This window comes from Bos indicus, chromosome 10 (assembly GCF_029378745.1).
Source record: "Bos indicus isolate NIAB-ARS_2022 breed Sahiwal x Tharparkar chromosome 10, NIAB-ARS_B.indTharparkar_mat_pri_1.0, whole genome shotgun sequence".
Lineage (NCBI taxonomy): Eukaryota > Metazoa > Chordata > Mammalia > Artiodactyla > Bovidae > Bos > Bos indicus.
In genome coordinates this window covers 61,953,911-61,976,774 of record NC_091769.1, presented here as the reverse complement: position 1 = coordinate 61,976,774, position 22,864 = coordinate 61,953,911, and the positions used below count along the sequence as shown (strand labels likewise).

The window sequence follows — 22,864 nt, the reverse complement described above, 5'->3', positions numbered from 1 at the left end:
ATTTCCAGAAATTGGATAATGTTGTTAACTCTATTGTGACATTGCCAAGTTTAGTTACAAATCAAGGGATATTATTCCAATGCTTTAGGAAATCAATACTTTTTAAATGACATTGAAACTACCTAAAGTTCACAAATGGTTTTTCTTTCTCCTACAAAGTAAAAAGGAAGGGATAAATAAAGGTATAGGCCTGACTTCAGAGATTCTTCTCATTTATTGGTTTCTGATGGGTAGAAAAACATGTGCTTCTATATTTTTCTCAGGATAAGAAAAGGATATTCATGAGGTCCCTGGCCTGTCATTAGTGCAAATAATAGCTCATGGCTTCATGGGAATTTGGGGAGTTTGATTATGCAGACATGAAACCACAAGATTTTTAAAAGTCAGCTCAGCATAAATGAACAGTGCAAAGAGGTAAAATCTGGACTGGATAGTTTTGCTTAGTAACCAACCAACACTCGCAATTTCAAGTATCTAAGTAGAGGTTGGTAGGCCACTTCTCAGGGCTATATAGAAAGGGTTCCTGCACTGATCATTTTAAATGACTCTTTCAACTAAAGGATTCAGTAAGTTTTAAGTCTTTCCTTGATTCAAAGGGTATAAATTCAAAGAGTATGAACTCTATAATTGAGAGTTCCCATTAATATCTATTACTGGAATGTCTCTTAAAATAACTAGCAAGGAATGAGAACTCATCTGGCTGGAGACTGAAAAGCAAAATGAACAGTTTCATTGATTGGCATTTAGTTTGTAAAGTATTTACCCTTAAAGTAGTTCAGAAAAATTTATGTATATATTTCACAGCTATATTCATATCTCAATAATCCTGTCAAATACATAATGGCAGAGAATACAGTTAGAAAAATTCAGAAGAAAAATCAGTAATTAAAATATATATGTCAAGAATCTTTAAAATGCACACAACTCCATTTTGAGGAATCTATCCTAAAGAAATACTTCGAATTACAGAAGAAAAATTGTATGCACAAAGATGTTCATAGGATGTTTGTTATAGAAAATAACAGAAATTAACTCAAAGGTACAAAAATAATACACTGAGATAAATACTTGATATAGCAGTTTGACCATGAATAGTACCTGGGAAGGGCTTCCCATGTGGCTCTAGTGGTAAAGGAGAGATAAGAACAGATTGGATCCCTGGATCAGGAAGATCCCCTGGAGGAGGATACGGCAACCCACTCCAGTATTCTTGGAGAATTCTGGAGAATGCCACGGACAGAGGAGCCTGGTGGGCTACAGTCCATGGGGTCGTACAGAGTCAGACATGACTGAAGGGACTTAGCATGCATGCACATATTACCTAGGAAATCTTAACATTTTATCCCCAAATAGTTTCTGTATCATTTAAACCATTGAAATTTTATAAAAAGTAAAATTATAATGGTTTAAGAAATTATACAAAGAATACCATTAGTTGAAAATAAGAGCTCAGCTCTCTTAATTACTAGTATTCAATAATGTCATCCCTTGGTTCTCTCACAGATGAGGAAATAAATCCTTCTATCTGAAAAGCTCCCAATCAGTAGCATTAACCTGGAAATCTGAATTGAATAAATATTACGTGCAAAGAAAGCACTGCTATGTGTACTTCCAAAAGGAAAGAAGTCTCAATCCCAAGCGTCTTACAGAGGCAGGCAGAAAGCTAGGACTTTAACCACCCAAGGACACCTTAGAGATAGGGGCCGCTCCCAAGCCTCAGAGGATGGGAACTTTCAGGTGTCACGTCAGAGGAAATATTGACCATGAAGACAGGATAGGTCAAATTAAACTAAGTATGTTTTCAGAAGAAAAACGTGTGTGCATGCTCAGTCGTGTCTGACCCTTTGTGACCCTATGGACTGTTAGCCCACCAGGTTCCTCTGACCATGGAATTTTCCAGGCAACAGTACTGGAGTGGGTTGCCATTTCCTCCTCCAGCAGATCTTCCCAACCAGGGTCAAACCCACATCTCCTGAGTCTCCTGCATTGCAGGAAGATTCTTTTCTGCTTGAGTCTTTGGGGGATATCTGAACCCTTCAAGTAAAGAAATGACAGACCTTGTTGTTTTCCCAGGGGCTTGTGTGGTCCGAGATGCCACTGGGAGCGTGAATGACACCATCATTTCTGGGATGAACTGCAATGGTTCAGCAGCCTGTGGGTTAGGCTACGACTTCTCAAGATGTCGACATGAACCATGTCAGTATGGGCTGATGAACAATTTCCAGGTTTGAACTTCAAAAATTAATAACGTTGACTGCTATTGCTTCCATTTTTTAGAACATCATGTGTAATGAAACTTCTGACTCTCCAACAGATTGGTTATCGACTGATTCTAATTCAGCAAGGAATAATTTGTGTGGGAGGAAAGGGAGTCCTATAGGCATTCATTATGTGGTTACACTCACTGTGGTGGTGAGAGAACAGGCAGTTGTATGAATTGCATCACCCAGGGAAAGATTACTGCCCGCCATTATGCATCTTCCAATCAATCGTGTAAGATTTCCTGGTGGGCAGATGGAGAGACTTCGATTAGTTAGCACTTGGAACACATTTCATGCCTGGGCTTCACTCAGGAAAAGCCTCTGTGATGGTCCTGGAGTGTGTGGAGGACAAGGCCAAGCGGGGAATTGTGAGTGGCAGAAGGGGAAAAAGAGTGAGGGGGAAAGGAACCAGGGAAGTTGGCGAGACTATGGAACTTAAAACGTATTAATTTGCCTGAATGATTGGGGAGCAGAAGGAGAAGCAAATTTGTTGTGAAGGCTTCATTCATCTATTTTAATAACCAACAAAGAGAAATTAACTCAGCTGAAGTCATTATTACAAACATGACTTAAATTGATAGAATCTCATCATGTCTCAGACCTAAACTTATGTTTAATGAGCACAGGAAAAGCAAAGATTTGAAAAGCTTCTATGTGCAGGAAGAACAAGAAAGGCTAATGCCTTTTAAAAAGATTGGTAAACAGCTGAGTCCCTCCCCAGACTTTATTAAAATACCACTTTCTGCTGGATAGAATTTCCCGTTGACCAAGAAACAGATGCCCAGAAAGGACAGAGGGGAAAAATATAAAAATTCTTGAAATAATTTCCTTGTTTATTCTTTCCAGTATCTTCTGGACATATTGTGGTGAGCATTTGTTCCTTTTATCCAAAAACAGCAACAACAAAGGCATTTCCATTTTGAAAAAAACAACTATTAAGAACTCAGAATGAAGCAGGGGGGAAAACATCTGATTAGAAGCAATTAGCTTACGAAAGAGATTCGAAACCCCAGAAAGTGGAAAGGGAAGCATTTGCATTAAAATTTGGCTCAAATTTTTGTTTTAACTCTGTTGGATGAGTCTCCTTACTTGAACCTCTCTCCTCAAGGTCATGAGCATGGTGTCAGGGTTTGGCCCCCTCATCACTGCTGGGATCTTTTCTGCAACACTCTCCTCGGCCCTGGCCTCCCTCGTCAGCGCGCCCAAAGTGTTCCAGGTGACATAGGCATAAGAGCACGTGCTTCTCCCTCCCCCTGAGATATCTGCTCTCACCGGTGATCATTTTCCATCATTTTCTGAAACAGTTTAATGTTTGCATCTGGCTCCGACGCTATGTCTGCCACATAGTCGAGATCGATTCAAATAATATAAAGAATGATAAACTGCAGTGTTAACTTGTGTTCATATTGTGTATCACTTTGTCTTTTCCCCAAATCTTCTTGTTTGAATAGCCCAGGGAAAATGAGTCTGCATAGATATAAATGACGAATTTCTCCTCTTTTCCATTAGGCTCTGTGCAAGGACAACATCTACAAAGCTCTGCAGTTCTTTGCAAAGGGATATGGGAAGAACAATGAGCCCCTTAGAGGATACTTTCTCACTTTTGTTATAGCCATGGCGTTCATTCTTATTGGTTTGTAGTTTTCTTATTCTTACTGAAAGCCAACAAATTCTTCCGATTACTCATAGGGTTTTCCTGTGACCTTGAGAAAGTATCTGTTGTATGTCTAATACTGCATTTGGGAATATTGCAATCTAAGAAGGAAATGAGAAATCCTTGTGTGTGGAGGGCCTTGGAGGACTTGAGGTGGGCTTCAGACTTTAATCTCTTCTTTGAATCTGAATGTTGGAAATCCATCCAACCAAATGCAACTGACTCCTTCCTCTGACCTGCCTGATACTGTCTAATCCCACATTGCCTCCAGCTGCCACCTGTCCTTACATCTTCTGGCCACCAGCAGGAGAGCTGAAATGTCTATTCTCAAAATGTGGTCTGCTGACCACAAAATGTGGTCACCTGTGGATCTGGAAAATTGTGGATTGGTCACACCCAATCCCATAGCTAGAATCTCTGGTGATAAAGAATCCTAATTTTTACAAGTTCCCAAAATTCATAGACCACTAATATTTGAGAACCACTTACCTTGGCTCTTTCTCCCTAAGCAATATAGAAACAGCTACATAATCTCAAAGAGACACACACCTCAAAGTTAGCCTGCACATTCCTTACTCCTCCTTAAGGTACCACCATTGCAGGTGAGCAGATGGCAAGGATGACAGTAACTATGCATAGACAGGCAGAGTCAGATTCAGCAGTAGTGCTGAACAACGAGGGCTTCTCCTCATCCCATAAACTCAGGAAGTGACTATAATTCACACATCCTTATAAGATTTCCACAAGGTTGAAGAGGGGAACATATGACTCTCCATGTCTACACATAATCACTTTTTGGTTAATTTTTTTTTAAATCTATGTTTGTTAGATTTTTTAAAAATGAAAAAGTAATTATGTGTATATATGTTTCAATTATAATTTAAACTTTAAGACTTCAATTATTGTCCTAGACTTCAGTTAAGTGATCAAATAGCCCCAGATTTTAAAAATCGTATACATTAAATAATAGTCTTAAATGTCACTCTTTCAGAACCCAGTAGCTTAGCTTCATGGTGCCAGCTTTGCGACAGCTATTTTTGCCTACATTCTTGCTGGCATCCATGTTCTACAGTCACACCCAGCTTCCACCTGCATCTTCTTCACTGAAGGTGATAGCTGTCTGATCTTCAGATAAATGAGAACATCTCTAAATTATTTTTTATATCATAGAGTAAACATCCCAGCTAGGATTTAACCATACTGGATATTTACCTAGTGAGGTAAAACTTTTTTTCAGCAAACCTTCAGAGGTAAAACTCTCTAGAGATATAGACAAGTAGGAATGACTAACAAAAATTCTGAAAGTCAGAGAGAGCAAGCTGGGTATATGCAGAGATATATCCTGTTAGATGGTTCTGATGTACAGGTATTTAACTAACCTGTCACCCTGTAGAACATTTTGATTCTATGCATGCTCAGTCACTAAGTCGTATCCAACTCTTTTCAACCCCATGGACTGTAGCCCACCAGGCTCCTCTGTCCATGCGATTTCCCAGGCAAGAATACCGGTGTGGGTTGCCATTTTCTTCTCCAATGGATCTTCCTGACCCAGGGATCAAACCCACATCTCCTGCATTGGCAGGCGGATTCTTTAATACTGAAGCACTTAAGAAACCCTTTGATGGTATACAAAGCAGATAAAGAGCCCTGGATTTGGTACCTCTGCAATAGCTACAGGGAATTTTGTCATCTGGTTTCCAAACTTTCTATCCACTTCCACTTGAATTTTCTGTGGGTAGAGATCTTGATTGTCTATTTTATTGGTGAGTTTTCTTGTTTCTTACTTTACAGAAACTTTGGCTGAAAATACATTTCAAATGAGTTCAGACCCAAAGAAAAATCACAACCTTCTTAAACTTTGACAGATGCTAGCTATGGTTTCAATTTCCAAATAAAGTCAAACTTCCAGACTGTAACAGCTGTTCAGCCCCTGGTCTCATCACTCATATGTACATACTCAATTCTGCTTCCTTCACAGCGGAACTGAACACCATCGCTCCCATCATCTCCAATTTTTTCCTGGCCTCATATGCACTTATTAATTTCTCCTGCTTTCATGCCTCTTATGCCAAATCTCCAGGTAAGTTGACTTTTCAAAACTAAAATAAACCAAAGCAAACCACTTCGTTCGTCTCAACAAGATGAAATAAGTCAGTGAAAACCACTGAATCTCTGTTTATATGTTTCCTTATATCCTAGTGGGCAGTGTAATTCACTTTCTTTTGGTGAGTTGGGGGGCGACTTCTGAAATAGAAAAAGAATCATTTGAGCAACGGCCTTTTTGACCAACCGTAAAGTCAATTTTCTCCTGCGGCAATAAATTATTCATTGCAAGAGAAACCACATTTATTGCAGCAGTAGAAAAACACCACTGTTTATTTCCAGGGTGAAAGTGACCACAGAAGTGGAATGAATGTATATATTTGAAACTTTCTTACTGTCAATTTGTTTTCTGCCCACGGTGCAGAAGAGAAGGATGAGTAGTTCCCATAATTACCTGCTGAGTGCAGTCAGTGCCGATTCACACTGAAGCTGGTGACACCCCTGCACCCCTCAGACTGTTGTTTAAAGTGGTGCGAAATTTCACACCAAAGAGCCTCCCCCTATCTTTGTCACCTCTCACCTCTTCTCTGCTTCCACTGGCCATTCGAATTTTTTCGCCTTTCCATCAGAAGAGAGTAGAAAATTCTTCACTACCAGGACTTTTGTTAAGGATATAAACACATCTTCACGTTTTAGGGTATGCCAGGAACTCAAACCTCCTTAGGAAAACCTCCTGCCAAAATACAGATGGAAGGGGAGCCTTCATCTACTCAAGGCCACTAGGCTCCAGAAGATTACAGAAGAATTTTTGTTTCTGTTTTGTTGCCTTGTTTTAAGCAGAGAACAGGAGGTTCTAGTCAGTGAAGATGACAGATCCCAGAAATGTGTGCTTCCATGCCATGTTGTGTTCCTTTTTTAAAAACACAGTGAAGTAATAGAGGTTGGCAGGGGTAAGAATGGAAAGGAATGAGGAAAGAGGAAGCGGGAAAAGGGGAAGCCTAGAAAAGCACAGAGATAACATGGATACCAAACCCAAAAGATGACTCTCTCTTTCTCCTTCCCTCTCTTTCTCCTTCCCTCTCTTTCTCCTCTCTCTTTCTCTCTCTGACACACAAACACCCACACACAGACAGAGAAAAATAAATGCATTTCCAGTGATGTTCTTGTAGTGTGATTTCCATCTTGTGGCCATTTTGGAAATTGCTTCTGAAGAAAGAAAGCTCTGTTGTATTTTGGCAACTCCAAATTTAAAAATATACTTTGTGTGTGAGTGTGGACACTCAGTAGTGTTCAACTCTTTGTAATCCCATGAACCATAGCCCGCAAGGCTTCTCTGTCCTTGAGATTTCCCAGGCAAGAATACTGGAGTGAGTTGCCATTTCCTTCTCCAGGGGATCTTCTCGACTCAGGGATCAAACCTGCATCTCCCGCGTCTTCTCCACTGGCAGGCGGATTCTTTACCCACAGACCAAATGTGCCCTTCAAGTCAGCTTCTTTACCCTGATTGTACTGTCTCCCAGCTTCTTTCAATTCAGGGAACTAATAGAACACAGTAACCCCCCATGCATGTATGAAAATATTTCTCACTGTATATTTTCATTGCAAAATGTATGATATATTAGTGTATCAGGTTTAAAAAGCCATTGCAGAAAAATGTTTCCCTCTTTTGCCATAGATTATTATTTCTGAAAGGGCAAGCATGATCCTCTTAGGGTAAAAGAAGAGCTAGCATGAAGTAGCGGATGATATTTGATGGCTGCTCTGCCTTCTCCGCAGGAAAAAGCCCGTTATCTTAACCTCCTCTTTCTTGAGCCACTAAGGTGTCCCCCTGCCCTGCTGTTCCCCACTCTTTCCATCTCTCCTGCCTCCTTTCAATTCTTGATGACATGGATACCAGATGCTTAGGGTTTCGTTGTTTGGGAAGAAATCCTGGCATGTAGGAAGTGTAGAGGAACCACAAGTGACATATTTCCTACATTTCACAGCATTACTTTTTGGTGTGATTACATCTTCATAAGCCAGGGACCAAGACACAGAAAACTAATAACAGAGTTAGGAACTTGACCTAAAAGTTCTAATTTTTTATGCTAGGGGAAAAAAAAAACCATGTTACCTATAGTCTAAAACTACACAGTGGTATGATGGTATAGTGCGGAAATTTTTCTTGTGCACATAGATTTTTTTTTTAATTTCAGGATGGAGACCTGCATATGGTATTTACAACATGTGGGTGTCTCTCTTTGGAGCCGTTTTGTGCTGTGCGGTCATGTTTGTCATCAACTGGTGGGCAGCTGTCATCACCTACGTCATTGAGTTCTTCCTCTATATATACGTGACTTACAAGAAGCCAGGTAGGATAAGAAGGACTGTACAGAGAGGGTCTCCTAAGCACTCTCTAACTATCCATTCACTCAACACATGTTTATGTGGCACCTCCTGTGTTTAGGTGGGCCATGTGTATGGCAGATATTAATAATATAATGTAATATGATAATACAATAGTTACCCTTGTTGAACACCTATTGTATACTGTGTACCATTTAATTCTCACAATAGTGCTGTATGTTAGGTATTATTGGTCACATTTCAGAGATGAAGAAACTTGAGTTCAAAGAAGTGATCACTCACTGAGGTGACCATCAGGATGTGAAGCAGCTGATATTTTAATGGGAGTGTTTTGATACCAAACCCCATAAGCTTTCCACTGATATAGTCCTTCTATATCTGATAAATGATAATCCCTGTCCTCAAGAAGCACAGACTCACATATAAGCAATTAACTATATAACAGTATAGCAAGAACCGTGAGAGTGACATGAACAAGTTACTGAGGAAAGGAGAGGAAGTGACTAACCGTGATTATTGTTAGTCTAAATCAAGTCTGACTCCTTGCCACCCCATAGCCTGTAGCCCACCTGGCTCTTCTGTCCATGGAATTATCCAGGAAGGAATACTGGCGTGGGTAGCCATTTCCTTCTCCAGGGCATATTCCCAACCCAGAGTCTCCTGCATTGCATACAGATTCTTTACCACCAGGGAAGCTCTAACTGTGATTAGCGTTGTCCAAGAAAACTTCCCCGGTTCATGGCTTCTATTCCCAGGGTCAGTCACTCAGTAAGTACTTATAAATATCTGTTGAATGAACAAATACTCTACTTTAAAAAAAAAAAAAAGGGCAAGAGACTAGGGGTTGGTTAATCAGATGGAGCCAGGGATGGCTACTGTAAGCAGAAGAAAAGAGTGTGAGTAAAGTTAGGAAGCGTGCAAGTATCAGGCATATTTAAGGATTGCCAAGGCTTATGAACAGAGAGACCTGGTGGGCTACAGTCCATGGGGTTGCAAAGAGTCAGACACAACTGAGTGACTAAGTGCAGCATACACCAAGGCCGTTAGCATGATGGAGTCCTCAGGTGATGAGAAGGGGCCTGAGGTGAGCCTTGGAAGGTGAGTAGGTCGGGCCAGGTAAACAAGACACCTAAATGTCATGCTAAAGAATCTGGAGCAGCAAGAAGGTGCTGTTGATCATTCAGTTGGATCTGGACTTCAGATGTTATCTTTAGACCCAGTGAAAGGGATTGACACTTAGAGAGGCTAGAGATTAAGGAGTACAGTATTCGGCAGTCCAGTCTCAGGGGCCAGACAGGCCCTCGGCCACCCTCACATGCTCCTGACCCTTCCTACACAAGTATAATAGAAAAGAGAAGGTAGTAACTATTTTGAAGAGCTTGGTTTTGTTGTTTTTCTTTATTACTGTATGGTATTTGTAATACAGGTATGGTGGTGGTGGTTTAGTCACTAAGTCATGTCCGACTCTTGCAACACCATGGACTGTAGCCTGCGAGGCTCCTCTGTCCATGGGATTCTCCAGGCAAGAATACTGGAGTGGGTTGCCATTTCTTTCTCTGCTAAATGGGGCTTAGTGGTATCAACCTCAATGGGCCATGAAGGGACTCAAGAGAGACAAAGACTCCTAAAGTTCTCGACACAAGGCTTGGTACCCAGTATACCAAGTATTTCCACACACAGTACGTTCACATAATTTATGTATATTAATATTAACCCCCTGTAGTGTACAGTCTATAGGTTTTAACAAATTTACAGTCTTGTAACTACCACCACAATCAAAATAGAGGACAGAGAGCTTCCCTGGTGGCACTCAATATGTCAGCAAATTTGGAAAACTTAGCAGTAGCCACAGGACTAGAAAAGGTCAGTTTTCATTCCAATCCCAAAGAAAGGCAATGCCAAAGAATGCTCAAACTACCACACAATTGCACTCATCTCACACGCTAGTAAAGCACTGCTCAAAATTCTCCAAGCCAGGCTTCAGCAATACGTGGACCATGAACTTCCTGACGTTCAAGCTGGTTTTAGAAAAGGCAGAGGAACCAGAGATCAAATTGCCAACATCCGCTGGATCCTTGAAAAAGAAGGAGAGTTCTAGAAAAACATCTATTTCTGCTTTATTGACTATGCCAAAGCTTTTGTGTGGATCACAACAAACTATGGAAAATTCTTAAAGAAATGGGAATACCAGACCTGACCTGCATCCTGAGAAATCTGTATGCAGATCAGGAAGCAACAGTTAGAACTGAACATGGAACAACAGACTGGTTCCAAATAGGAAAAGGAGTAAGTCAAGGCAGTATATTGTTACCCTGCTTATTTAACTTATATGCAAAATACATCATGAGAAACGCTGGGCTGGATGAAGCACAAGCTGGAATCAAGATTGCGGGGAGAAATATCAATAACCTCAGATATGCAGATGACACCACTCTTATGGCAGAAAGTGAAGAAGAACTAAAGAGCCTCTTGAAAGTGAAAGAGGAGAGAGAAAAAGTTGGCTTAAAGCTCAATGTTCAGAAAACTAAGATCATGGCATCCGGTCCCATCATTTCATGACAAATAGATGGGGAAATAGTGGCTGACTTTATTTTTGGGGGCTCCAAATTCACTGCAAATGGTGATTGCAGCCATGAAATTAAAAGTTCCTTACTCCTTGGAAGGAAAGTTATGACCAACCTGGACAGCATATTAAAAAGCAGAGACATTACTTTGTCAACAAAGGTCCATCTAGTCAAGGCTATCGTTTTTCCAGTAGTCATGTATGGATGTAAGAGTTGGACTGTGAAGAAAGCTGAGCACTGAAGAATTGATGCTTTTGAACTGTGGTGTTGGAGAAGACTCTTGAGAGTCCCTTGGACTGCAAGGAGATCCAACCAGTCCGTCCTAAAGGAGATCAGTCCTGGGTGTTCATTAGAAGGACTGATGTTGAAGCTAAAACTCCAATACTTTGGCCACCTGATGTGAAGAGCTGACTCATTTGAAAAGACCCTGATGCTGGGAAAGATTGAAGGCAGGAGAAGAAGGGGATGACAGAGGATGAGCTGGTTGGATGGCATCACTGACTCAATGGACATGAGTTTGGGTGGACTCCGGGAGTTGGTGATGGACAGGGAGGCCTGGCATGCTGCAGTTCATGGGGTCACAAAGAGTCAGACATGACTTAGCAACTGAACTGAACTGAATTGGTGGTCCAGTGGTTAAAAATGTGCCTTGCAATGCAAGGGACAGCGGTTTGATCACAGGTCCAGGAAAATTCCACATGCCACGGAGCAGCTAAGCTCATATGCCACCACCACTGAACCTAGGCTCTAGAGCCCAGGAGCCACAGCTACTGAACCCACGTGCTACAACTAGTGAAGCCTGAGTGCCTAGAGCCAGCAGATCCAAAGAGAAGCCACCACAATTAGAAGCTCATGCACTGCAACAGAAAGTAGCCCCCACTTGCCACAACTAGAGAAAGCCTGTGCGTGGCAATGAAGACTCACCACAGCCAAAAAATAAAATAAATAAATCTTTTTTAAAAAAGAGAGGACATTTCCATCATGGCTAAAAGATTCTGTGCAGTCAATTTCTTCCCCTCAACTTATCCCCTAGTTACAGCTTTTCTGATTTCTGTTCCTATACCTTTGCCTTTCCCAGAGTGTTATGTAGAACCATAGAGGATGTAGCCTTTATATATACTTTCTTTCACTTAACATGAGGTTTTTAGATTCATCCATGTTGTTACATGTATGAGTAGTTTGTTCCTTTTTGTTGTTGAGTAGTATTCCATTATATGAATATATCTCAAGATTTTTTTAATATATTCACTAATTGAAGAATTATATCTAACCTGGTATATCTAATTGTATTTATATCTAGTGATTATATCTAAAGCTGCTGTAAATATTCACACACAGGGCTTTATGTAGACCTATATTTTCATTTCTCTAGGAGTGGAATTTATGATTACAAGGTACACATAACTTTATAATTAACAGCCAAACTATTTTCTAAAGTAGCAGCATCATTTTCCATTCCTAACAGCAATAAATGTATGTCTCAGTTGTTCCACATCCTAGGCAGCACATATTATTGTCAGTTGATTTCTTTAAAAAAAAAATTCTAATTATGTAGTGTACTAAAGATATAATGTACTATCTTATTGTGCTTTGGTTTGCAATTTTTCCCAATGACTAATGATGTTGAACATATTATTTGTCATCCACATATCTTCTTTTGTCAAGTGTCTGTTTAAATTTTTTGAGTTGTTTTCTTATTATTCATTTGTAAGACCTCTGTATATTCAGGATACAAACCCTTTCACAGTACATCTTTTGTAAATGTTTTCTACAGGTCTGTAACTTGTTTTTTAATTTCCTTACAGTTTGTTTTGAATAGCAGATATTCTTAATTCCTCTAAAGTCTGATTTTTCATGTTTTATGGGTTTTTTTTTTGCTTCTAATCTCTTTCCCTAATTCAAAGTTACAAACTATTTCTAAAAGTTTTAATGCTTTAGATTTTTTATTTATATCTCATCATTTTGAGATAATTTTTGTATATGGTGTGTGAGGAATGGCTCAAGGTTGATTTTTTTGCATATAAATATCCAGTTGATTTATAGGGTTCTTGTAAGAATGAAATAACTTAAGGTATGCTAAATTCCTGATGCATAGTAAATACTTAATCAATATTAATCTGCTTTATCCCCAGATAATTATCTCTCATCATTTTCCTTATTGTTCTGAGCAAGACTGGGGAGATGGCTCTGTCTGCCATCTAGGGTGAATCTATGCATTCCCATCAGGGACTTCTTATAAAATGTAGAGGATTCATCTAACACTTAATTTTTTAAGTCAGAGCATGGTAGTATTTTCCTCTCTTATTATGAAGATTGGGTCCTTAACACATCAAACTAAAATGCTTGCTAAAGATTGATCCTCTTCATGGACACCCAGAAGTAAGAATTCCCAAGTTATTCAGTTTCATTATTCAAAATATAAAGACTGCTACATACTCTCTATGTATGCAGAAATGCCTCTTTTCTTTTCAATTTAAGAATTTGTGAAGAACTCTTGGATTTATTTAGGGGCTGACGATTCTGCAGTGTGGTTGTAACACAGCCTCTTCCACTGAGTAAGTTTTCTCAGGCTGCAACACTAGAGTCTGATCCTCAGCTGGAAAAAGAGGTCTCACTTCTAAGAATTCACAAAGATTCATAGAAGGACACACTTTCTAGGAAATATTACATTATGTTTCTCTAATTTGGGCATTTGTCACTGCTGACATAGCCAAGGAAAATCAAAGAAGGGAATGGCTTATAAAAATATTCACAGTATACAGAGGGAAGCTCAGTGCTTTTATGTCAAATTCTCCTTTGTCCACAGATGTGAACTGGGGCTCCTCCACGCAGGCTCTTTCCTACGTGAGCGCTTTAGACAATGCTCTAGAACTAACCACAGTGGAAGACCATGTGAAAAACTTCAGGTAAAATTGGTTTCTCAAGCATCCTGGTGTCATTTCCCATTGGAAGCAGCTTCCCTCTATGGGAGACAAATGCACATTGATACGCTTTAGGGGTATACTCTTAGATAGGTAATCTTACAAAACTGCCACATTTTCACAACAGCACCTCCTGTGAATGAGCGCTTCTCCTCTTCCACTCTGAGCTATGCCCACCCCCAACTCTAAATTCTCCTAGTGCTGGCTTTCCCCTTCCATGTACAGATAGAGAGGGGATCTCGGTGACGTGATTTCAGAGAGATGTCCCCAAATCCCCACACACTTTAATTGTTGTTTCTGTCTCCATATAGCTTAAGGCTCTGTGGCTTACTGAATTCCCTTAGGAGAAGTTGTACTTTAAGCTCTTCTTTGGTTATATGTTAAGTGGAACTTCAAAACACAAGCTTTGCACGGAGGGTGAAGGAAAATAATATGAATATACTGGTTGGAGGACAGGTTGTACTGAGGATTTGGGATAGGGTCATGTTCAGAGGAAAAAGACAGGGGGACAGTAAGGACCTTTTCCTTACTTTACATGCTTACTATCACTAACAAAACTAAGAATACAAATTTGGCAAGATTGGCAGGAAATCACGATGATTCAAGTCGTCTAGTGAGGGACTTCCTGGTGGTCCAGTGGTTAGGAATCCACTTTGCACCACAGGGGGCGCGGGTTTGATCCCTGGTCAGGGAACTAAGATCCCACATGTTGGGGGAGCAACGAAGCCCACGAGCTGAACCCGTGTGCCACAGTGAAAGATCCCACATGATGAAACAAAGATACCATGAGCTGCAACTAAGACCTGATGCAGCCAAATAAATAAATACTTCTTTTTTAAAAAGAAGAATAAAAAAAGGACTTCTAGTGAGAAACTCAAGAGATATTTAGGAGAGTGGTTGCCCCATCTTGCCAAGCTTTCTGTACCAGCCCGTTCCACTGGGGGTGGTTCTGGACTCACAGGTTTCTTGTCATGATCAACTCTCACAACTTCTCTTCTCCATTTTCAGGCCCCAGTGCATTGTTTTAACAGGGGGACCCATGACAAGACCTGCTCTCTTGGATATAACTCATGCCTTTACCAAGAACAGTGGCCTTTGCATCTGCTGTGAAGTCTTTGTGGTAAGAGCCACTTCATCCCTTGAAGGTGCCTTTTCCTACTTGTTCATTTGTGTTGCCTTAGGGGAGCCCAGCAGGTATGTGCAGTGATAGGAGAATGGTAATGCAGTTTAGAACAGGACCCCTTTCCTTCATTCATATACCAAGGACTAGCAGGGGCCCATGATCCTGAACTTAAATGAGTGGATAAAGTGTGTTTCAGATTTCACAGGAGACCAACTAAAAATGATAATACTTCCCATTGATGGCCTTTGAGTCAAGAAAAAGAGAGCCAGCTCATAAATAAAATGAAAATATTTGGGGGGTGATAACCATTCTCAGAAATATGAAAGGATAGAATGAGCTAGAGAGCACTATTATGTAGATTAACTGATGAGGAAGAGCCAGACGCTATGGCCTTAAATGAAAGCAGGTAGAATTTAGATTAAATATTTGAATAAACTTGATGATACTACAGATATCTAGGGAGTTAAACCAAGTTTTCCATGCCTTAGATAAACATTCAAAGCGGAATGAGTTCCTTTTTGTTCAGGAAGTATGTGGTAGACTAAGAATAACTTACTGGTGTTGTTTCCAGGAGGTATTCAAAGTAGATGCTAAACACTTAACAGTAATTATTGACCAGTCACTATCACTGCTCTCTAAAGTGAGAAGAAAGCATTAATATTTTAACAAAATAATAAGTCTAAGTCCTCCAAATGAGCCTACTTCTACTTGTATTCTCACAGTGTGCTCTCATGCACACACTGTGTGTGTGTCTCCCTGTTTCTCTCCCTCTGGGTCATGCACACACACCACTCAAAATCCTCAGCCGTGTCCATGTATTATGATCATACTTACCTATTCTTCAAAGTATTTTCCTACAGTTTTTCTTATTTCAGTCTACATAACAGTCTAGTGAGGAAGAAAGGGAAAGAAGCCCCATTTTCATTACACTGATTAGAAAAGTGAGATTCAGGAAAATTCAATTATGCACAGGGTCACAGGACAAGGAAGTGGCAGAGTCGGGATATTGGTCCAGGTCTTTGCAACCACATGGACTGTAGCTGCCAGGCTCCTCTTGTCCATGGAATTTTCTAGGAAAGAATACTGGAGTGGGTTGCCATTTCTTTCTCAGAGATCTTCCTGAGCCAGGGATCAAACTCATGTTTCCTGCATTTCAGGTGGATTCTTTACCAGCTGAGCCACCGGGAAAGCCCTTAGAGTTGGATACCACTCCCTAAACTTCCAATACTTGTCAGGGAATAGGGTGGCCAGGAAGCTGTGTAACCTAGCCGGGGTCAGTCGACTGTCCCATGATGCAGGGGTTAATTTACCACATGTCATTGTGACCAGCACTTAAGCATCTTTTAACACTTGGCAATGCTCTAAATGCAATATGAAGCAAGCTGGTCGATCATATTCTCTTTCCTCAGTGTTTATATGATAGTAACTCAAACAATATAACTCAATGTAATTATCCCATAGAGGGTAGAGGGAATCCTACTGACTACATAAGATTGACAGGTTCAATAATGACCAACGGGGACTCCAGAGGATTTTAGAAAATCTCATCAAGCACCCTACTCCCATATTATCAACTTTGGTGCCCTGGATTAGTGGATTTCATTTTGGCCAATATAATACCAAAGCCAGTTTTGGTGAAATATGCAATTTGGGGTATTTTTGTTCTCTAGTAATTTAGAGAAAATTTAATTTAGCAAGCCAATAAAATATCTCTAGGAGGAGTGGAGAAATGAACTGAGAGTATAAACAGTCATATATTGGCAAGGGACACAAGGTCTTTTTAAGAGATATCACTTCAAATTAACCCTTTGCTGCTTTAACTATAATAAAAGAGTATGGTTCTGGAATAACATTTCATGTGAGACAGGTACTTAAGCCTGTTCCTCTAATGGCCCTGGTTGCTTGACATGTGTATTAGACTACTTCCTACATTACTGTACTTACTCTCTGAGTAAGGCCCAAGAGCCTTGCTCCCAGGTGCTAAGATTCTCTTTGGGACAGAAAATAGTCACTGTATCAGTTAAGGACTTTTCAGTTAGTTACTTTCTGTGAGCTCCTGAGACTGCAGATGCTGTCAGCATTTTTCAACTCATGCTCAGTCCTCAATCATCTTTACAAAGAAACAGATGGAAAGGGATGTAGGGAAAGTCAACATGACATTTTTTTTTCTCCAAGACGTGGTGATTGGTGATTTGGCCGACCTTGTGGAAAAGGTTAAATGGTAACAATGAGGTTGAGAGATAACAATTTAAATTTTAACTCTAGAAAGCTCATGCTCATGGACTTTTGAGACACTCAGTTAAGTTCTAAATCACTGTTTTGCCACCTATTAGCTGGGATTCCCTTGGGCACACAATTTAACCTCCCTACGCCTTAATTTTTCTCAGGTATAAAATGGGAATAATAATGATGGTGACAGCACCTGTGTTTGTTACAGGGTCATGAGAATTCTGGAAGATAAGCTTTCTAGCATTCAGCTCAGAGTCTGTCAAACAGTAAATGCTCAATTAATTTTATTTGTTATTGTTGGTATTATTATCATGGGATATTTTTGATATACAATTGTTGCCATTTTCATTCTGAAAATATACCTTCCTCCACAGAAACCTAAAATACCCTCTCTTAGTGAAACCAGGTCCAAACATTGGATTGGATCTTGGACTTCTAGTTATTCAGCAACTTGATCAAGTTGAACAGTTAGATGCGCACTCCCTCCCAACGAGTCACAGGGCAGCAGGCTCTGTGCTCCATCCCTCTGCTGACCTCCAATTACTTGTCATCTGCTCCTCCCAGTAAGGGGCAAGACGAGGAGCTCATAGGCATTTCATTGTTGGTGGGTAGTGGGAAAACACATGCCCCCCAGCTGCCATATCCTGCAGACAGGCATTTTTAAAGGGACTAGATGTTGTAGCCCTCAAAACTGCTGAAATTGAAATTAAGAATTATACTTTTGCTGGGTCCCAAGTCCAGTAGCCTTCCAACTATTCAACTAATGTTCCACTCACCCGTCAGAGCTTCTGCCTACCTCTTGCCTTTTTCTACAAAACTTAAAGATTTCAGAAGAGGGACCCTTCATCAGGACAAACTGGGGGATATTTTTTAAGGAATCTGGCTTGGTTACTTAAAATAATGTCTATTTTTCTCCTTTGGATTACCTTATAATAAGTTAGTGATATATCCCAGGAGGCTTTCTATTCAATATGTGTGATTTTCTTTTTCTTGTGTGCTTCACTCCTTTCACCACACGAAGACTAGAGGTAGGATTCCACCTTCGAGCATCACCTCATGTTTCTGAGTGTAGCCATCTTCAGTGCGTTTGCTATGCTATGCTATGCTGAGTCGCTTCAGTCGTGTCCGACTCTGTGCGACCCCATAGACAGCAGCCCACCAGGCTCCGTCGTCCCTGGGATTCTCCAGGCAAGAATACTGGAGTGAGTTGCCATTTCCTTTTCCAGTGCATGAAAAGAGAAAAGTGAAAGTGAAGTCGCTCAGTCGTGTCCGACTCTTAGCGATCCCATGGACTGCAGCCTACCAGGCTCCTCCGTCCATGGGATTTTCCAGGCAAGAGTACTGGAGTGGGGTGCCATTGCCTTCTCCTCAGTGCATTTAGCAACAGGCAAATATGAAGTCAAGGGTTGTGATTTCCACTAATTGTACCATATGTTCAGCGGCATAAAAAAACACTGCCTTTCTTTGTCAGTTTCCTCACTTATTTATAGTAGCTGGAGAGATAGTAATCATTGCAGATAGCTTAGTTTGGATTCATGTACCCTTAATTCTCTGAGTGGGGCTTCCCTGGGGGCTCAGTGGTAAAAGAATGTGCCTGCCAATGCCAGGAGACATGGTTTTGACCCCTGACAAATGGAAGAGTAGAGCAACTAAGTCCATATTCCACAACTATTGAGCCCTTTTGGTGGCTCAGCAGTAATGAATCTGCCTGCAAGCCGAAGACATGGGTTCAATCCCTGATTCAGGAAGATTCCCTGGAGAAGGAAATGGCAAACCACTCCAGTATTGTTGCCTGGGAAATCCTATGGACAGAGGAACCTGATGGGCTACAGTCTCTGGGGTCACAAGAGTTGGACACTACTTAGTGACTAAACCACCACCACCATCAATTCTCCGAGTATACTATTCAGTTTAAAAATCACACAGCTCATCATGTGAGAAGGCATGCTGTTTCTAGGCATAGCTGTCACTTACTCATATACTTCTTAGTTTTACATTTAAAGGCAGGTTTGTTTTTTTTTTTTACTAAAACAAATAAAAGAGAAATATACATTAAAGATGGAAAGGAGACCAAATTGATCTGGGATTTAACATGCTCATCAGATAAAGACATTATTGCCAAAAATGCAACACTTGCCTCTTTTCTATATTTTGTTTCTCTTAAGACTGCAAAGGGCTTTCAAGTTTACTGGCATCTTTTATTAAGTACACTGTATTGTTTTGGCTGAAAACTAAAGATTTTGTAAAGCTTGCTTTTATTTTTCATTTTGAAGCATTAAGAAAAATATTAGCTTAAATACATGAAATTTACTTTTTTGTGTGTTGAAAGTCATTGAACACTGACAATTTCATATGAAGAAACTATAGTCAGTAAAACAACACCTGTATACTACTTCTCTAATTAACAACAGTTAACCTTTTTCTTAGATGCTTCCACTCACTTTTTAAATAAAATAAAACATTACCGATCAAGCTAAAGTCCCCTTTATAGCCACTCAGCCTCATGGCTCTCTTCCTCTGAAAAGGCAATGTTATCTGACTTTGATTGGTGTTCTTCTAGTCATTTCACCTATGTATACAAAGATGTAGATCTATTTTGATTAATGTTTGCCTGCTCATTATATTCTTTAAACCTGATTGTCCTGTTCTCTCTTCTCACTGTAAAGAAAAGGAATAACATTGGACCAACTTCCTTACGTAGATCCCCTTTTAACAAGTTTTCACCCTGTTACCCTTTCTCTTTTTTTTCATAAAATTTACAAAATATCTTAATAAAACCTAAAACTCTCTTTGAATTCAAAGAATCTCTTCTCTTGTCAAGGGAAGATAACCCAACTCTGTGGCTTATGGAGGGCAGTTCAAGCATAGATAAGCATGGAAAACTAAAATTATCATTTTTTCTTCTATCATCATCCTTTTAATCTCAACTTTCACCTCCATCAAAGGGAAAAAGCTTTTTTTTAGATGCACATATTCTTTATTAGTCATTGAGTTTCTGTAACGATATTAATAAAATAATGACATGACAAAATACAGGGAGAATGAAGTGACCTGTAAGTGGGCACTAGGATCATGACGAGTTAAAATATACACCAAATCAGAAAGGGAAAATTTTTCTTTCCCATAGTTCCAGCCAGAGAGGCAATGAAAGCAAAGACAGAGCAAAAAGATCCTTGATGTTTTAAAATATAAGAGTTGGAAAGAACTCCACATTTGACTCAAATTTCTGTATTTGAGCCCAGTAATATTGGAAATCCTTTGCAAATTCTTTTTCATAATATACATCTATTTGAAGTAGTGTCACATGAATTTATTCTCCAGACTAAATAATTAGAATTCCTTTAACCCTTTCTCTATCAACGACAAAGTCATAATATATACAAAATTTTAAGAGCTTCTTTGTTCAAATCCTGAATTAACTTATATACTCATATTTTGACTCCTAACTGAGCTAATCTCTATAATATTTTAATTGGGTGATAAAATCCATTTTTTGTAACTATTGATGTATTTGAACGTTGAAAAATTAGATTCCAACATGTCTTACCTTTTTGTTAGCTCACTTTTCCCATACTATGTCTGTATTATAGCCTTGCCTCACATTAATAAGTGTGCTACAAGGATAATGTAATTGCTTTTAGCAAACAGAGTCTCTGCATGAAATATTTTTATAACTTCTCAATACGGCAAATTTAGGCATTAAAGTAAATCTCTCCGTCACAATCAATGTTTAATCTGGATTTTTTTTATTACTAATAGATATACATTAAGCTATATTTATTTAAATAAATGCCAGTTTCCCCAGAGGTTCAAAGTCATTGTGAACTCAATATGCCAATGGTCTGATACCTTTCCTAGCTGTTGGTTATTCTTCTATCTCATGGTTATTGTTACCATTCAGCTTCCCTGAAGAAAATATTTCTTCTTTCTTTTGCCATTGATGGTGTCTAGAATCCCAAGAAGTACTAGTGGTTGAAATGCATTGACAGGATCCTGAGCAAAATTTGATCTGTAATGACATATCTTTCCCCAGGCTAGGTCTTCTGGTTTAATAACTACCCTTCCTATGTAACTTCTCCATCTTCACTGGAAGTTCTTATTATTTAACTGTAAAGTAAGTTATCCAAACTGCTTTAATATGTTGTTATGTTCTAGAAAGCATTCTAGTAAAAATATGTACAAAAAGAATCTGACCCAATTTAAATAGAATACTAAAATGGAAGTGACCCCAAATTACATCTAGTGTTATATAATAGAAATGTAATATGTGCCACAAATGTAATTTAAAAATTTCTAGTAGCCAATCAAGAAAAGTAAAAAGAAACAGGTAAATGTAATGCATCCAGATCATTATTTCAACATTCAATGTATATAAAAACATTAATGAGACATTTTACATTCCTTTTTTTTTTTTTAATATACTAAGGCTTCAAAATCCAGTGAATGTTTTACATTTCCATTACATCTTTTTTTTTTTTTTTTTTAAACTTTACATAATTGTATTAGTTTTGCCAAATGTGGACCAGCCAGATTTCAAACACTCCATAGCAACATGTGGATAAGGGCTAATCATACTGAACAGTGATGGCCTAGACAATTTTCTTATTCTTATAAAAGTGAAAGTAAAGTGAAAGTGTTAGTTACTCAGTCGTGTCCAACTCTTTGCAACCCCATGGACTGTAGCCTGCCAGACTCCTCTGTCCATAAAATTCTCCAGGCAAGAATACTGAAGTGGTAGCCATTCCCTTCTCCAGGGGATCAGCCCAGCCCACTAGGAAGATCCCCTAGAGATGCAGGATTGAACTCCGGTCTCCTGCATCACAGGCAGATTCTTTACTGTCTGAGCTACCAGTGTAGAGCCCAAATCAAGAGAAAACAAAGGGCACACCCAGGGTATCGGCTAGTCAGTTTCAGAGCCAGATCCAAGCCATACACTCTGCTCCCAGTTCAGCGCTCTTTCAGCTCTATTGTAGAACACCGGTGAACTTAGGTCTGGGACTTAATTGAGATTGTGAGCACTTATTTAACATAATAAAAATCAACTTTGGATGAGAACTTACAACATTCCAGACGTCATTCCAGATACTTTATCATAACTATTTGAAATGACCTTGCAGGATAGCTATTTGATCCCTGTTTCTGGAGTAGTGTATCAAAGCTCAGACATCATTAATTACCTCCAGAGTGGCCAAATGAACCCAGTTATATCTGATCAAAAACCTGGTATCTTTTTCGTACATACCAAGCCTTTTCTCTCTAATCCAAGACCTTCTAAGACTATGACTCCAAGAATGGTCTGAGGATGAGCAGCATCAGTGTCATCTGGGAGTTTGTTAGAAACGCAGAATCTTCAGCCCTGTTTCAGTTCTACTCAGTGCATTTTACCAAGATCTGAGGTGGTTAGTAAGAAATCTAAAACAATCCAATAAAATATTTCCATCAACTGAAAGGATTTTTCAGGAAAAGAGTAGATTTGTACCCTTGTCAGGCACACGGTAGATAATCAGAAATACTCTTGGGGTTGACTTGAAACATGCAAAGAATAAAACTAGCTTGGACTTCTAAGGAAGGAGAAACAACAGAAACTTTAATTAAAATGAGTTTCCAGAACTCAGATCTTGAAATTTTAAAATGCTTCATCTACCACCACAACACCTGCCTCCTTCTCTCTTAATCTCTCCTGTTCTTCCTATGCCATAGGTATGTGAACATCTATTTCCACT

The 22,864-nt window shown here is 39.5% G+C and overlaps 1 protein-coding gene across 3 annotated transcripts in view; it reads left to right on the top strand.

Moving 5' to 3' along the window:
• Positions 1-22,864, top strand: part of SLC12A1 (solute carrier family 12 member 1) — an 87,994-nt gene that overhangs the window by 30,997 nt on the left and 34,133 nt on the right. For all 3 annotated transcript variants that reach the window (XM_019968881.2, XM_070797600.1, XM_070797599.1), the window contains exons 11-17: positions 2,074-2,225; positions 3,370-3,477; positions 3,771-3,894; positions 5,894-5,995; positions 8,154-8,309; positions 13,675-13,774; positions 14,798-14,909. In XM_019968881.2, the coding sequence (XP_019824440.1) occupies positions 2,074-2,225; positions 3,370-3,477; positions 3,771-3,894; positions 5,894-5,995; positions 8,154-8,309; positions 13,675-13,774; positions 14,798-14,909 (854 nt within the window). The remainder of the gene's footprint in view (positions 1-2,073; positions 2,226-3,369; positions 3,478-3,770; positions 3,895-5,893; positions 5,996-8,153; positions 8,310-13,674; positions 13,775-14,797; positions 14,910-22,864) is intronic.